Consider the following 16,550-nt stretch of genomic DNA (forward strand, 5'->3'; position numbering starts at 1 on the left):
GTAATGATTTTAATTAGTAATCTAGTAATATAATTATATTTTTAAGAGGGTTAAAAACTATATGACTACGAGACCCATGTTCAAATGATAGTTTCATCAAAAAGTTATTTTCATATATTATGGGAGATTGCTCTTAATGCGGTTTGAATAGCGCAGAATAAAAAATAAATTTATTATTTAACTATCTCAAAAAAATTTATAATTAGTGTGGGTTATGAAAGAATATACCTTACTAGTATGTGATATCTCAATAAATTGATTATGCTTAGTAGTTGATCCATAAAGTTTTTCATCCAGGAACTATCCAACCATATTGGCTTTTCAACTCCTCTTCATAATTAGAATGACTACGAGAATCAATAAATGAAACTATAAAGATAAAATTTAAAATTATCAATGATAATTAAATAAAAATTATATAAAAAATTCATATAAATAAAAACATACCTATGTTTAAATCAATATTCTTACAATTGGATTTAGACATTCTACAAGTATAATAAGTGTTTGATTATATGATTATTTTCTGTTTAAAACTAAAAAGGGTTAGAATTAATAATTTAATAAAAAAAATATCTAATTAGAAAAAAATAAGGAGAAAATAAAAAAAATAACACACTATTCATATGCTCAAAAATCTATAAAAATATCAAAAAGATTCTCTAAAATAAAAAACCAGTGACATATGTCCATAAGTATTGCATTCAAAGTTTTTCTAAATATTTCAGATCATTTTGAATAGGGCATCATATTTTTATATTTTTCTTCAAAAACAGTGTATCACCTATCAAGAAAACTTTTTTCTTGACTAAATTTTCTACATTTATTATTGACATATTTAGAAAATCAAATGTGAAAAAGTATTGTATGGATGCATTATAATTTGTTAGAAATATAAAAACAAGGAGAAAATAAAAATGATGCATAATTCAAATGCTAAAAAATAGAAAAAAATACCAAAAACTTTCAATGGTGATATCACTTTCTGACTTAGACAAGATTTCAAGCGAGACTCATTTGTAAATAATCAAATTACATAGTTTTTCTCCAAAGGCAAAAGTTAGAAAAACACTTTAGGTTAGCTTGTCTTCGTCATGTTTAAGAACAAATTAATCTTAATATCAGTGACCAGACTGTACCATTCACCATTTAGAGAATATCCCTCTTTATATAATTATATAAAGTAATATAGTTAACTTTGTTGAATCCAAATCTGATTATTGTAAGGTTCTAAATCAAAACTCAGTGTTGGTGCAATAACCCAACACGTGGTAAGCACGTGTTGCCAAGCCAATTTAAGCCCCTTTGAAGTCTCGCTCGCTTACAGCAGACGCGCATTTAGGACGTCGTCCTCGTCGCCGCCGCAGGCCGGCCCCGTCTCGTCTGAGAATTGCGCCGGAGAAAGAAAGAGAGAGGGTTATTTAGATATGAGGTATGCATTTGTTTTCCTTCGAGCGAAACGTGTCTTCGCCACTTTAGAATTTCCTTTTCTTTCTCTTTCTCGGATTTCCGCTCCGGCGGAGGTACACTGACCACGCCGACACCGACACGAATCCAGACTCTGACACATGTAGTTCCGGTGGCCGGAAAATACCCCGGTGCTGCCGACGCAGGAACTTCGAACCTTGGTCTACTATTCGCTTATTTCTTCCCCATTCTGCTTTAGTGACAGTTGTTGGTATGATATAATATCACGAGACACTATTGTGAACTTAATCTGTTGGTTTCTTGAATCCATAATAGGATGTTCGTTGTAGTGCGGATGGCACTAGGAACATGTGGTAGATTGGAATATTGCATAAAAAGATCGATTTTTTAGTAGTTTTATTGGTTAGTTAATTGGTCACATTTCTTCATGGAAAGTGTGACACGCAACTTTATTTTCCTGTGATGATTCCGTAAGGCTGTACCAAAATGGTTCCGACACCTATTGTTTGGCTCTTGAAATCATCGAGAACAAGTTCGACATGCCACAGCTACATGACTATTCACAACTGACGGAATTGTTTGTTCTAAAGCTGGCGTTACAGCAATGCAACAAACCAGTTCCAAAAACGTCCCATTTATCTGGTGTTCCAGGAAACACATGTTTGTGGCTTTTATAGGTTTTTAATACATGGTTATTGGCTTTATTAGTATATAAACGAATAAACACTGTCTCATCTATTAGTTTAAGCTGTTAGATGATTTGACAGATTAAAAATCCAACATGATATTGGCATTGGATGTCTGTGTCCGAGTCTCCACATCGTCATACCAAACCCTTAAATGAATTATGAATCTCCTCTAATAACCAGCGAAATCAAGAAAACTCCTCATCTCTAGAGGATTTCTTGGAAGTTTTCCATTCTAGAAACTATATTTTTCCTCCCAATTTAATTCAGAGTTTCATGTGTTGGGCTGTGACCATTTTGCCAACCCACTTATGAGTTAGAGGGTTATAATATTAATGAATAAATTGTGGTTCATCTGTCAGTTTAAGCTTGTGGATGATTTGGCATAGGCTAAAAGTTTAACAGCTTGATTTTAAAATTGGGATGAACATGTTTGTATATATTATTTACTTGCCTGTGCTCGTTGATGGTGTGATTTCTAGCAATAGATATATATTATTTTGTATGGTGTATAAGGTTGTACCTCTGTGATTTAAGAGCCTCATGCACCTTTATGGTTATTTATCTTTTAATAAGTTGTCTGACATATTATTTGCTACTTTTCTCAGTCGTCATCCTGAAGTCAAATGGGCTCAGAGGCTTGACAAAATTTACATCACTGTTCAATTGCCCGATGCAAAAGATGCAAAAGTTAATCTGGAACCTGATGGCATTTTCACATTTTCGGCCACTGCCGGTGCTGGAAATAGCACTTATGAGTTAAAAATGGATCTTTATGATAAAGTAAATAAGGAGGTATGGTTTTATTATCAATCATGAACTGATTTGTCATATTTTTTTGTTCCTAGTCGTTTATTCTTGCTTAAACAATGCCATCCACTAGGCAAGCAAAATAAATGTTGGTGTCAGATCTATCTTCTGTGTGGTAGAAAAAGCAGAGAAAGGATGGTGGAAAAAGCTTCTGCGTGGTGATGGAAAGGCTCCTCACTATGTCAAAGTTGATTGGGATAAGTGGGTAGACGAAGATGCTAATGGTACACCTCCTTATTGTTTATACCGTTTCTTATAGTTGCATGAAGAGGATGGATATCACATGATGCACATCATTTATGTGCTTATACTAACTCTAAATGAACACACAAATATTCATAATGGGGAACTGTGACCTGAAGTAGTATTTTTGGTATTATAGTCAAATAATAGTCTCTAGCAAATCCACAGCCAATATGAGAATCAAACTAGAGTTTCTGTTGCTAGTATATACATTTTTCAAACTTCTGAGCATGCTCACATTATGCCTCGTGCCAGGGCCCTTTGTTAGTGCTTATGTGGATTGACTAGGTGGGCCATACAATTTGGATTAGGTATTGTGCTGTGAGACTTCTGCAAAGTGCATATCTTGAAACGTCGAGAAGCATAATGGACAATATCTGCTCTGTTGGACAACCAAACAAACCAATTTTTATCATTACCACCATTCATACATATGGATTTTGTTGCAATATTAAGTGTCTAATCTGAGCCCAAATCATGTATTTGGTAAATGCTTTGCAACTTACATTTAACAATTTTATGCATTTTGGGCATTTCATATTGATGTTGTGCATTTGGGTGATATAGTCTGGCTTAGAAGCTGACCTAGGAGTATCTAGTACTTGCCGGATGTGGGTCTACTGGATAACTAGACACAAGTCCATGCATCTCGAGAGTTAAGTAGATACATCTCTGTTATATGCTGTGTTCTATAACTAGAGTTAACTGAGACGAGGAAAATGATACGAGTAAGATGAGGTGGTCAAGGCAGAGAAAAAGAGGAATGAGTTAGGAGATATGGGCGTTACCCTCATCTTTCAGTGATGAGGTGATTGGAGACCGACAAGGGCTTCATTGGGACCCTTTACTACATCAAAGCAGTGATTTCAATAGGCGTTCGGGCGAGGCGAGGCGAGGCGAGGCCCGAGCGCCTCGCTTCAAAGAGGCGCCGCCTAGGCGCTTTGGGCGAGCGCCTGGGTTAAACCAGGCGACATAACCAGATTTTTTAGGTCTGGTTGGTCTCTGGTGCTTTAGTTGGTTCAATCGAACCAACTAAATCATCGATATCAGGCTTCCTCTCGCGATTTCCGCGACTTCCCCAACCCTAACACTCGCGATTTTGCCGTCGAGATTTCTTCTCCGCTATCGCTGCTCTCTGCTGCCGCTACCACTATCACTGCTCGCTGCTACTGTCGCTACTCGCCGCTGCCACAATCGCTGCTCGCCGCTGCCACAATCGTTTCTCGTCGCTGCTGTCGTCGCTCGCTGCTGCTGTCGCCGCTCTCGTTGTCGCTCGCCGCACTCGCTACCGCTTGCAGCTCCCGCTCCCACTCCCACTGTCGCTCGTCGCTCCCGCTGTCGCCGCCGCTCCCGCTCCAGCTACGGCTATCGCCTGCTACCGCTGCCGTTGCCTCAGCAGCCTCGGTCTTCTCACTATACTGTTAATAGTATATTAATAGTATACTACTAACTATATACTAATAATAGTATTTTTATTTATTAGATTAATAATATATTATTTCGATTATAATACTATTAATTTTTATTTATTTAATAGTATATTTTTTGTTTAAAAAAATAAAAAATACTATTATGATTTATTTATTTATTGTGATTTTGTACCCGATTTTCTTAATTTAATGATATTTTTTATTTAAATAATTATATTTATTAATTATATTATATATTTTTATATTTTAGCGTCTCGTTTCGCTCGGGCAAGCGCCTAACGCCTCGGGAATTTTTGGACCTTAGCGCATTTTGGCGTCTAGCGCTTTTTAAATCACTGCATCAAAAACATCTGGCAGGAATGAATTGACATGTTAGAAACTTTTTTGTATTAATGATTTTTCATAGTAGATACTTAGAAACTTGCTTTCATCTTCATAAGTATATATACACATTTCTAATTTCTTCCTTGTGTTCTTCAAGGATACTTGAGGTATGATTTGCATACATATGTAGATGCTGTTATTTGAGAAACCATTATACATAATTTATTATTTTTATAAACTAATGATAGGTGAAAAAAAGCACTATACAATTTATATTAATGCTATTTTTATGCTATATTGCGCCCTTCTTATTTAGCATTTGCCATATACTCTTCTATCTTGTATTCGACCTGGCTTTGTGGAATATATACTATGTATCAATCACATTGCCTTTTCATATGAGCACTGCATATTGACTCATTCAGACATTAAATAGATTTTTTTGGACTTGCATCTTTTTAGAATTAATTATGTCCGAAGAACTAAAGAACCTTGAGAATCATCATATTGCAGATAAATAACTCATAATATTAAGAACAAGAGTAGGCCGTTTATACTCAAGACATGCTTGGAGAGTGACTTGCAGGGGATTTAGAACCTTTAATGATTCAGTTTGTTCAATTCTATGGATCAAATTTAATCTTTTATGCATATATTTGGTGGTAAAATTGATTCCATGATTTTGCATTTTGTACACCATTTGCAAGTACTAAAATCTGTGTTTTTTTTCACTTTATCAGGTCCTGGTGATTTGGACTTGGGAGGGATGGATTTCTCAGTAATGACCACTTCAGTATACCCTTCTTCCTACTAATTTTTCGTTTATCAATTAATTTATGTTATACATGTATCTCATGTGCAGAATTTTGGTAATATGGGAGGTGATGCTATGGATGATGATTTTGAAGATAGTGACGATGAAGGTAAATTGATTACAACCTCCTATTTATTAAGTTAACCTTGTATGTTTGGATACTTTTTAGCCTTGGACTTCTAATATATAGTAGTTCTGATGCTTGTATATACAACTAAAATCCTTGTAGGCTTCATAATGGCATCATTATGAACGCATTTGCTCATATATTCACATGAATGATCTCCATTAGAAGTATTAATAGTTTGATAGTTTACTGGTTTATTAGCCTATACTTCCTTGACCTACATATCATCCATCTGAAGTTTGGTATTTTGCATATACAGATCTTGATTTCAGATCTTCAAATTCAAGCTCACAAAATTATATCTATGTGATAGAAAACTTGCTTTCTTGATGTGGTTTATGCATGGATCTTCTGTAATTAGAAGGATCTGTTTTATGTAGACTAACATAAAATTCACCGATGAAGATTAGTTACCCATGGAAACACTCGATATTGCATCAAGAATTGAACAATTTTGTCAAAATTGGGATCATATTGCAAATCATAGAAGGCCTTGAGCTAGATCAAATCATAACTCAAGAAACCTTATTTTCTGTGAAGTTAATTAATATGTCAAGAAACAAATATCATAATTTACTTAATTTAGATTTCTTGCTTAAAAAATGTCAATATAATTAATTAAGATTTAACAAATAATAAAATTATTGAATTTTAACTGTCTCTGTCCTTAAAAAATATATAATATTATTCTGACATTAAATGTTTTACTGGTGATCTTTTCAAATTTCTTGTAAGTTTATTATCACAAATTACTTAGTTCAAAATATAGGAAATATCTCAATAATTCATAGAAAACAACTGTCTAATACAAGAATAAATGATTAAGTTGGATATTACCAAACCTATGAGTTGTTTAGTTGACAAAACTGATCTATTTGTTATGATCATGAATTGTTTAAGGCCATTTTAATTTAGATTGTAAAATCAAGATCATTGAATCATAAGATCTTGTGCTAGTGAATATTGTCTAAACTTTGCTTGACTTTAAATTGATAGATAATTCCCTCAAATAATGTTGTTACTGTAAATAATTCCCTCAAATATTGTTAATACTGAAAACTTAAGAGTTGGTATAATTAATAAGTTTTTGTAAGGTCAACGAAAATCGTTGATAAAAGAAAATAACTGGTAGATACTCGAAAACTCATAAAAAAGCATGGTTAGTACAACAACCTAAAAATAATACATTAAACATTTTTGTTATATGTTTTGCAAAAATATTCACCCCTTAGGATTTTCAATTGCTACGGACAAGTACATGGATTTGCAATGTGGCATTGTAGAGATTTTTGTCCTTTATTGTATAGATGGACAAGTCATCTGGGTTACATTAATCCATGTCATGTGGTTTGATGTTGGTGGTTGAATTTGTGTTGACCTGCTTGACTTGGTTCGAGTTCGATCAATATAAAAATTTTGGTCTTACCCAACGTCTTGATCTCTCGAAGAGGTATTGATCCCAAGGTGTGCTTTTTGCACAAAGATCGGCATTGGAAGGGCTTCTCAATAGATCTCTTTGACGTTCAAATTAGGCTCTCAAAGTGGGATTAGAATGTAAACGAAAAAAAGAGAGTCTGACCTTGGTAATCCTATTCATCTTCGTCTTTTATAGTCGGTTCTCTCCTAGATGCTTGCGGTTAGGAATAGTATTTTGCAAAACAGAAAATATTTAGATAATATTTTTTGTTTGGCTTCTACTGACATGGTAGAGCCATTAGTTGAGACCTTTTATCATTAATAGGTGATGTGATTGTCATGTGTTGAGCAACAGATTAAGATGGATATTTCCCATATCGATTGTCCCTTGAAATTGTATTGGGGAGTGTTTCTGAATGGGTGCTAAAATATAATTTAGACACACTCGCTTTTGGTGGACTCGTGAGTGTTAAAGGTTGCTTTCATAGTTTGGGTGTCTTAGAGGGATCATTATGGTTGGCCTGAAGGCATCTCAGTCAGTCCTCGATGCTCCTCCCGAAGAGGTCCTTGATGCTCAGTCCTAAAAAGATGCATCGGATGGTCCACGATGCTTAGCTTGAGGAGGGCACATAAGGTGATCCATGATGCTTAGCCCGATGTGGGTGCATTGGATAATCCATGATGCTTAACCTGAGAAGGACGCATCGGGTAATAAAAAATACTTAGCCCGAGGATGGCCTATTGGGTGATCTATGATGACCTCAAGGAGGGTGCATCGGACGATCTGTGATGCTTAGCTCAAAGAGAGCATATCGAGTGATCCATTATGGTTATTGCCTAAGGAGAGCATTGAGCAATCCGCTTTGCTTAGCCCGAGGAGGGTGCAACGGGCAATTTGTGATGTGTAGCCTGAAGAGGGCATATCGAGTAATCCATTTTGCTTAGCCTAAGGAGAGCATCGGGCAATCCGCTTTGCTTAGCCCGAGGAGGGTGTATTGGGTGGTCTACGATGCTTAGCTGGAGGAAGATGTTTAGCTCAATGAGGGCACATCAGATAAATCACGATGCTTAGTCCAATGAGGGCACATTGGGTGGTCTGTGATGCTTACTTGAGGAAGGCACATTGAGTAATCCATGGTGTTTAGCCTAAGGTGGCTGCATTGGGTGGTCCTTGATACTCGATCCTCGGAGGACACATCGGATGATCTATGATACTTAGCTCGAGGAGGGCACATCAGGTGGTGATGCTTAGCATAAGGACACACAAGGTGATCCATAGTGTTTAATATGAGAAGGGCCCATAAGGTGATCTAGGATGCTTAGCTTGACTAGGGCGCATTGGGTGATCATGATTCTTAGCCCGAGGAGGGTGCATCGGATGATCTGTGATGCTTTGCTCAAGGAGGGCATATCAGATGATTCACAATGCTTAACCCAGCAGGGCACATCGAGTGATCTTCTTTGGGATTTGATTTGGCAGGTGGGTCAAATGTCATCGCACGTGTTGGTCAACCTTCTTGGTAAGCGAGAATTGGGTGAGTGAGAATCCTTGAATGGGAAATATCTTAGTGGGAAATTGAGGACATAAAAGGTGAAAAGATGTTTGATGCTGATGCCCTATAAAGGGCCTTTTTTGGGGCGGAAGAGGCCTCACTCTAAGGCTTCTTGAGTCCATAGCCTCCTAGCTTGCAGCCCCTTAGTCCTTTTAAAGCACTCCTTTTTTTCTCGGATGAAGGAAATGGCCTTTTCCACCTCTTTCGAGTCTCGATCCCTTGATGATTGAAAGATCTATCTTTCAAAGAAGGGAGGCTATACTAAATTGGATCAAGATGCAATTGTCCTTTAGTTATCTTTCTATGGGAATTTCTTCGTATAATTCAAAAGCTAGTGAAATCTCTCTTTATCATTAGGGTCTATATATGAGATAGAGAGAGGGAAAGGTTCAATTTTTGTGTCCTCACTTAATTTGTTGTATCTTCCATTTGTGTGCTTTTCCTAAGCTGTGTAGACTCTACTGAGGATTTATGCATTTGAGACTATATATTGTTGTTTTAAAAGCCTTTTATGCACGAGGGTCTTCATCCATGGATTTGAAGTCTAGGTTTTGAAAATGGTGGCGTGCCTTTAACTCAAGGGATCATGAGGTTTAGATCACGGTCGAGGGTGTTGAAGTCCTATCCTTGGATAGCCTAACGTCGAGGTTAGGGAGGGTGTCATCTTCTTCAGATGGGACATCAGTTGAAGAAGGGCTCGATGCTTCGTTTGGTAGTGATCCTCTCCTCTTCCTTAGTTATCAAACAAAGAGTCGAAGATCGATTGATCGATGTTAACCTAAGCCCAGGTCCTTGGGGTACGTCTTTGTGTTTCGTTCCTTTTCATTTTAGCATTATTTTCCTAATGTTTGACTTGACACCTCGTTGCATGAATGGATCTCACGAAGCTAAAGCGAAAGGTGGTTGCCTCGATAGCTCTTGCTTCCATGCGAATTCCATCGAGGAGTTCGATTGTCTTAGCTTTGTTGACAACTTCAATGACCTGGGTGCTAGAGAGGAGTGTGCCAGTCGAGGCATCGATTGAGGTCAAGTCGTCCTGAAAGCATGGGGTGGTGATGAAGGGAGGATATTTAGCCTCCACGTTGAGGTGGCATCGGACAGTGCTACCCCGACACCCCAGTGCCTAAGGCAGGATCAACGTCAAAAAGATCGTGGCATCAATACATGCATGACTTGTGCAAATGCAAATTGGCACCTTTCGTTGCCCTCCAGGCGTCGAACTTGCTTGACCTGATGGAAGGAGAACCCTTGAAGGCACGATGGTACTCGTTAAAGGCATCTGATGCGATATGGAAGGATGGGCACTTAGTCAGCTAATACCTCCGAGGGGTTCTCATCCCTCCTCTAGCCAAGGAGGTTGACACATTGCCCTTCGAGGTGATGATCGAAGAGGTGACTAAACATGTTGTGGTGGTAAGTTCTTCCAATTTGCTAAGTTCCCTGTTGGGTTTTTCACCTCAGTATTCTAACATGTTTCTTCTGGTGCAGCATAACCACTATTTGATGGGGATTATTGATTGGTTTTGTGACTCAGGGAGCATCGTCTCCTTCCTAAGTGAGGAGAAGGATAAGCTTGAGGTTGAGGAAAGATCGGGCCGATCCATGAATAATTGTGAAGCTGAAGGCAAAGCCTGTCAATCGGGAAACAAGGTTGATCGAGGAACAATAGTGCATTGATGCCCTTGTTGAGAAGAATGGCTGACAAGCGAACCAATTGAATATGATCCGGGAGCACAACTGTCAGATGCAAGATTAGTTGCATCTTCAAGGAGAAATCAATATGCAAAAGACAAAGATATTTGATCTAATGAAGCAACTTCAGGTTGAGAAAGCATTGGCTCAGAAGCTAGCAATTGAGACGGTTGCAGCCTATAAGGAGTCGGAGGGATTGCCTTCTTCGAGTGGGGGATGCATCCTTCAAGTGTGGATATCTCCTGCTATCACCCAAACAAAAACCAAGTATCTTGACCTCCAAGTTGAAGAAAATCCTTGCATTGACTTGCCGAAGGACAAGTTGGTGTCAATGGAGACCCACATCGACTTCAACGATAACTCAACGTCCCTATTGGATGAAGGCGTCGGTGCCTCTGGAATAGAAGTTGTCAACATATTTATAACCCCTTAAATCTCCTTGTCCTTTCGTTTTTGTGGGTCGGAATCTAATGAATCACTTTTGAATCTTGTGTAAGGACCTGACTTGTATAATGTAAAAAAATTTCAAAGTATCAATGAAGAATTTTTTGCTATATCATGTGTTTTGCTCGAAATACAGGTTAGGGATAAAATTTTCTAAGGTTCGATATATGTCAAGTTCGAGGGAGTGTTGTTCCTTTGGTTGTTTCGAGTTTTCATCTCGAATGACTTTAATGACCCTTTAAGGCCCTTCCTAGTTCAATGCTAGTTTTCCCCTTAAGTGAGTCTGATCCTTGACTTTAACTTTTCAAAGGACAAATCACCTAAGTCGATGCCTTGCTGACGAACACCTCAATTATTTAGTTTTGTTAGAGCTCTCTTGTACTTTAACATATGTTTCCTTGTCCTCACCAATGGGGTTTAGGTTTGTGCGAAGTCCCTCTTCGAAGAAAGGTTGTTTCCTCAAAGCCCTCTATTTGAGGTGTTGAAAAAATGACTTTAGGAGGTAAGATTGTCTCAGTACCATAGGCTAGGCTAAAGGGGATTCTTTCGAGGGAGATTCTCCCGATGCGGTCTTTGGCGTAGTCTAGGAAGCCCACAAGATACTAAGTAGTTCATTGACACATATCCCCTTTGCATCAACGACACGCTTTGTGAAGTGACCTGGTTCTGGTATCTCACGTTAGTGAGCCTATTGGTTTGAGGATGGGTCATCGAATTGAACTTCTAGAGTATGACATAGCTCTTGGGGTTTTGAACCTTGGAGTAATGTTCTTCTACACAAAACTCTCCACCTATGATTCTATAGAGGCTAGTGGCTTGGCTTTCACCCACTTGGTGAATTGGTCGACCTTACATTGAGAATTCTGCATTGAAAAGGGTTGAGGAGGTCTATTTCCCATCGGACAAAGGCTAGGTGCAGTCTATCGGGCTTAGAGGAATCATTTGTTGATGTTGGATTCCGGAAAATCTCTGGCATTGGTCGCCCATGGCATCCTTCTTCAACTTACTAATAATATCCTTGTCGCAAAATCCCTTTTGCAGCACTTTGAATGCTATGACATCGGTTCACCCATCAATATGCTCTCTGCGTAGCCCCTCATGTACCTCAGCCAGGACCCTCTCAGCTTCCTAAGTGCCTTTCTGCTTTTCTCCACTTCTCATCACTTTGTTAAATGAAAAAAAAAAAGATAATATAAAAGTTGGGAAAATTAGGTAAAAAAGAGAAATACATAAGTAACCTGATTCTCTTCACTTCTCACCAAATGTCTCCGGTTCAGGAGCAAAACAAGAGATCTCGGAAAGAACTGATTTTTCTCCAATCTTTCCACTTCTCTCCTGCTCTCTTATTATGTTCTCTTGTCCCTGGCTTTCTCTATTAAAACAGGCTGTTAACATCACCCTAACAATGATCACAGTTAAATCAGGTTAAGAAGTCCCTTTTCCATTTGGAATACTTTTCTTGTGAGGAAGAAGTAGGTTCTGGAAATATAAAGTTTATGATTTCTTTGATAATATTCATCCCTGAAATTTCTGCAGCTAAACTTGCTTAATTAGCTCAGTTCGCAGATTCATTGTTTGCCATTCCAAGTAGATTCTAGTTGCTACTTTAACCATGTAGATATATTGTTTATATATGATCTGGTACTGATTTCCTGTGTTATCATAGAGCAAGCAGAAATTGTGCAAAAAATTGGAGAAGTGGAGAAGACTGAGGAAATCTCGACAGATGCAAAATCAGAAGCACCTGCAAGCACTTGAAACAGTCCTACCATCAAGCATTGCTTGCCGTGTTCCATTTGTGGTTGAGGGAGGTTCAGTAATCACGAACTTAACATTTCCTTGGTGCATGTGCGGTTGTTTGATTGTTCTGCTGAGAATCATCATATATATTTATCGTATTATTGATGCTCCTATTTATAGGAAAGACTGCTTGAAATGCATTCTTGTTGTGCACATTACGCAAAGTCCAGATTCGATACCTGATCTGAGGTACTTATTTATGCTTGAACTAGGCCATGGAACAACTGCTTATAAGAATAATGTTTCTGGTTATAAATGAATAATATCTCATGTTTCCATGTACTTCTTAGGTTTTCTTATAAGAAAATTAATGAAGCAGTTGTCAAAGGTTAAAGAATTTAAAATCTATCCAATAAATTCTTACTCTTACATTATTTGTTTTTGGTGATGTTGTAGTAAGTCTACTAAGCAAAGGTTGAACTATCAAAATTTCATTTGTTGGATTTTAATATTTAATGTATTAATTTGATGATGAGATATTATAATTGATTATCATATTTTATTTTTAATTGGTAAAAATTTTGATTATCGAAACATCAAATCGGTTTCAGACAGTTTCAGGCAGTCTAGTTTCAGTTCCGATTTAATTCACCTGTTTTGATTGATAAAAAAGAAAAAAAAAATACTCTATCGAACTCAAGTCAATGTAAAGTATTAATCACCACAACAGAGAATTTATTAATGTTTAAATATTTAACTGGTTTAGAATCTTCTATTTCAATTTCGATTCGGATCCTCCGGATCGATTCAGTTCGGTTCTGGTTCGAACCGAACAGTGATCACCCCTAACATTGAAGCGTCGTTTGCTTCCGTTTACAAGTCCTTAATCTGAAACTTAGGCACAACATAGTCCTATAAGAATGTGATTCCTTTCTCACCCTCTTTTCCCTCGCAAGCTCATGTGTCATCAGGTTTCTTCGCTCCGAGCCAGATGATGGCATAGCTGCTGAAGTAGAGAAGGTGTTGCACTCGAAACAGGTGGAGACACCAGCTCTTCCCGTTCCTCTGTTCCTGTGGCCGAAGCAATCCATGATTCCTCCCACAGTCCCACTCCCAGAAATCTCACCTGAAAGTTATTCCTTTTCCCTCGTTCCCAACACTTTGGCAGTAAGATTAGAATCCAAATGTTCTTGATAAGGACCCGCATCGCCATGCCCGGCCATCAGCAGCAGCCGTCGAAGCACACGTGGAAGACATGCCGCGGATCATTTACGATTCTGATTCCAACGAGCAGCCCAAATCCACTACCAGGCGAAGAAGACCCCTTCACGATCTTCTTGGCGGAGAAAAAGGTTAGTGATCTTATGAATCGATCGACGATGTGTTCGTTGTGGCATTCTGCATTAGCAACCCTAAAGCATAACGGATGTTTGATGTTATGTCTGCGTGGGGTTGTAGTTGCTGACATCTTGCTGTGGAGGAACAAGTACTTGTCGGCAGGAGTCCTCGCCGGGGCCACAGTCATCTGGTTCCTGTTTGAGGTGGCTGAGTACCATTTCCTCACGCTGCTGTGCCACATCTCCATCACAACCATGCTCGTCGTGTTCATCTGGTCGAATGTTGCAGCTCTGATGGACCGGTATTCTTCCGTATCTGTGTTTATTGATGTTAAGAAAATATTCATGTGTGAGATTAATAACTTCAGCTTTTGGGTTGCATTCCAAACTCCTCTTTTTGATCTTGTAGATATCCTCCAAGAATCCCCAAGGTCATTTTATCAGAGGATGCTTTTAGGAAATTCTCATTGTCCTTCCATGCCAAACTTACTAGAGGCATCTCCGTCCTCCATGACATTGCAAGCGGAAAAGATCTCAAGCTGTTTCTCTTGGTACATGAACTCTTTACTACCTTCTTTTTCTAACTATGTATATATGTAAGCATTCTATACAACCTACACCCTGCATATCAAGTTCTAATGACCAATCATTTTTCTAGATCTTGTGTGATCTTGTAATATTGCAATAATTAAAGCTTATAAATATATTTAATTATTTTTCAATAACTCAAACTTTTTAAGATTTTGTCATAATATTCAAAATTTTTATCATGATATTAGAGCAGGTTGTGAATCCAAATATTGTATCTATCATTTTTTATTTTCACATGATATTTAATCAATACTTGTGTAATGTCCTTTCACTTGGGTTTTATTTTAGCGCCTAGCTTAGCTTGCATGTATGTGAGTGGGAATGTTGAAACTTATAAATGTTTTTGGGATTATTGGTCATCTGCAGATCCTTGTCAAAAACAGTCCAAGATTTTAAAAAAATATCAACAAAACATTTAGCGATATACCAAGGAGGGTTTGTCTTGTTGTTTAACACTTGATGATATATCTGGCCCATTTGTAATAACTCCTAGGATTATCAAAGTTGTTTGAGTTCAAATCCTATATTTGTCAATCTCTAATTTCACTCGATAGCTAATCAATATTTGTGGAGCGCTCCTTTTCTTTAATTGGCTTACAACTAGTTGTATATGTCCCTCTTTATTTTTACTTAACACATCAAATGATATCTACCCCTCTCTATTTTCATCCAGTGTCACAATGCTTTCCTTTCTGAACACCTTACAAATATAAGAGGTCCATTCATAGCAGCTTAAGCTCTCCTTGCCCCTCTCCTTCATACCTTGGTTTGGTTCACGCATCAATAAGATTACAGGCAGCCCAATAGGACAAGAAATATTTCCAACAACGTTTAGCAAAAGCTGAGGAGGATTCGTCTCCTGGTTTGACACCTTAACCAGCATGTCTATATCTGAATCAATTTCAACTCTCTCCATTCCTTCAAGTCTTATACTGCTTTCCTTCTGTAGGCAATTGCATCGCTTTGGGTGGTTTCCATAGTGGGAAGCTGCTGCAGCTCCTTGAGCCTCTTATATCTTGGTAAGCATCACACAGAGAGAACAAAGCATTACACTGATCAACTCCTCCATCTCCTGCAATGATGATGCATTTGCCTGGTTCCAGGTCTTCTGTGCATCCACACGCTGCCAGCGCTGTACGAGCGGTACGAGGACGAAGTCAATCATCTGGCTGTGAGAGGAAGCCATGACCTCCATACATTCTACAGGAAGCTGGACTCTACAGTCCTCAACAGGATCCCGAGAGGCCCTATCAAGAAGATGAGATGATCTGCTGCTGGACTGCAAACCATCTGGTTGAAGATATGTGGCCATGAACATGATGTCGAAGATTCCATTTACTGATTGAATTCCAGTGTAGCATCCAATTCAAAAAAGCATAAAGAACAAGATTTGGTGGTTGAATTAAAATGTGATACTATGAATCTGTGAGTTCATTGTTTTCATGTATGTATAATGTGAACAACATGTGTATATGAATAAAACACTAAAATTGTTCAATCACGTATGTTCTTATTCTATCATTTATTCTCCAATCAATCTTTTTGCCCTTACAATTCATTTACATGCTAATCGTTGAGTGGGAAAGTAGAGAACTAGGTAGAATTTTCTCTTTCAAATGAGACTCACATCATATATTAAGGATTAAATTTATATCTATGAATTAAATTCTTTGAAGAAAAAATTTAAGCAAATGTATAATAACACGAAAGAATGGGGAAAGTTTAATCAAATAACATTGTTTTGCTAGATTAATGTAAGTAAAAGTTTAGCACTTATAAATTTGAAATTATAGTCAGAAATTAGAAGATAGATGGAATCAAACTTGTCTTCATAATTGAAGAAGATTTCCTATTGTAATATATGTATATATAAGTGTGTATGTATATACATATATATTATCACAAAAAAGGGTCA

The 16,550-nt window shown here is 37.7% G+C and overlaps 2 protein-coding genes and 1 long non-coding RNA gene across 4 annotated transcripts; all 3 read left to right on the forward strand.

The window, feature by feature from the left end:
* Window positions 1-1,331: 1,331 nt before the first annotated feature.
* On the forward strand, window positions 1,332-13,049 carry LOC103972777 (uncharacterized protein Os08g0359500). Of its 2 annotated transcripts, none has more exons than XM_009387133.3 (6): window positions 1,332-1,432; window positions 2,723-2,909; window positions 2,998-3,148; window positions 5,662-5,699; window positions 5,784-5,844; window positions 12,634-13,049. In XM_009387133.3, the coding sequence occupies exons 1-6, from the start codon at window positions 1,428-1,430 to the stop codon at window positions 12,723-12,725; spliced, it is 534 nt and encodes a 177-aa protein (XP_009385408.2). In that variant the 5' UTR covers window positions 1,332-1,427; the 3' UTR covers window positions 12,726-13,049. The 2 variants fall into 2 exon arrangements, with proteins under 2 accessions (XP_009385408.2, XP_064945940.1); XM_065089868.1 differs by having other exon boundaries at window positions 12,643-13,049.
* LOC135597216 (uncharacterized) lies at window positions 5,857-11,077 on the forward strand. The gene is made up of 2 exons (XR_010481156.1): window positions 5,857-10,244; window positions 10,320-11,077. It is a non-coding gene; the product is annotated as an uncharacterized LOC135597216 (long non-coding RNA).
* Window positions 12,818-16,133, forward strand: LOC135597214 (reticulon-like protein B2). The gene is made up of 6 exons (XM_065089867.1): window positions 12,818-12,956; window positions 13,664-14,059; window positions 14,166-14,346; window positions 14,454-14,595; window positions 15,585-15,654; window positions 15,739-16,133. Exons 2-6 carry the CDS (start codon window positions 13,963-13,965, stop codon window positions 15,900-15,902), a joined length of 654 nt encoding a protein of 217 aa, XP_064945939.1. The 5' UTR covers window positions 12,818-12,956; window positions 13,664-13,962; the 3' UTR covers window positions 15,903-16,133.
* The last annotated feature ends 417 nt before the right edge of the window (window positions 16,134-16,550 follow it).

The sequence above is a fragment of the Musa acuminata genome, chromosome BXJ1-11 (assembly GCF_036884655.1).
Source record: "Musa acuminata AAA Group cultivar baxijiao chromosome BXJ1-11, Cavendish_Baxijiao_AAA, whole genome shotgun sequence".
NCBI classification, from domain to species: domain Eukaryota; kingdom Viridiplantae; phylum Streptophyta; class Magnoliopsida; order Zingiberales; family Musaceae; genus Musa; species Musa acuminata.